General features: G+C 45.3%; 1 protein-coding gene across 1 annotated transcript in view; it reads right to left on the reverse strand.

Annotated features, from left to right (window-relative positions):
* The window catches only part of LOC119594781 (cleavage and polyadenylation specificity factor subunit 5-like), a gene marked incomplete at its 5' end in the record, with an annotated part of 2,954 nt that overhangs the window by 1,630 nt on the left and 788 nt on the right, over positions 1 to 536 (reverse strand). The window contains 1 exon segment of the mRNA XM_037943873.1: positions 33 to 262. Coding sequence (XP_037799801.1) covers positions 33 to 262 — 230 coding nt within the window.

Here is a 536-nt window from a genome sequence, read left to right on the forward strand (position 1 = left end):
CAGCAGCAGCTCATCACACACTGTGTCCTTACCCTTCTCTCCAAGTTGTACAAGGAAGAGCTTTTTATGTTCCTTTGGCTTGGTGATGTGTGAGGGGATGTAGGGGTACTGTGGAGGCTCAAAATTTGGCCGCCACCAGTTACCAATGATGTCTTCTATGACCCATTCCTGCTTGAGCCCGTCCTGCCGTCCCAGGGTTTCCGTCAGCAAGCGCTTGAGTCCCTCCACTTCATCTTCCTCCGTGTTCAGCTCTCCACCTGGTCTGGTGATGGGGTAGAATGAGGTGCTATGGGCAACTGACAAGCTCACAGTTGGGAATGTGAGACCTCATTCCAGTAATCAGGACATGGGCTGGTATTATTTGGGTTATATATGCTTTGACAGGATTTGGAGTAAAATTTGTATAAGAATGGAATATACTGAGGTCTTGCTCAGTTTGATGGAAGACAAAAATTGAGCTAAGTGAGTGAGAATAGTAAGACCTATAAAATTATAATTGAAGCTGATAAACCTTGTAGAATATGCAGCCTAACATC

The sequence above is a fragment of the Penaeus monodon genome, chromosome 34, assembly GCF_015228065.2.
Source record: "Penaeus monodon isolate SGIC_2016 chromosome 34, NSTDA_Pmon_1, whole genome shotgun sequence".
In the NCBI taxonomy this organism is placed as follows: Eukaryota; Metazoa; Arthropoda; class Malacostraca; order Decapoda; family Penaeidae; genus Penaeus; species Penaeus monodon.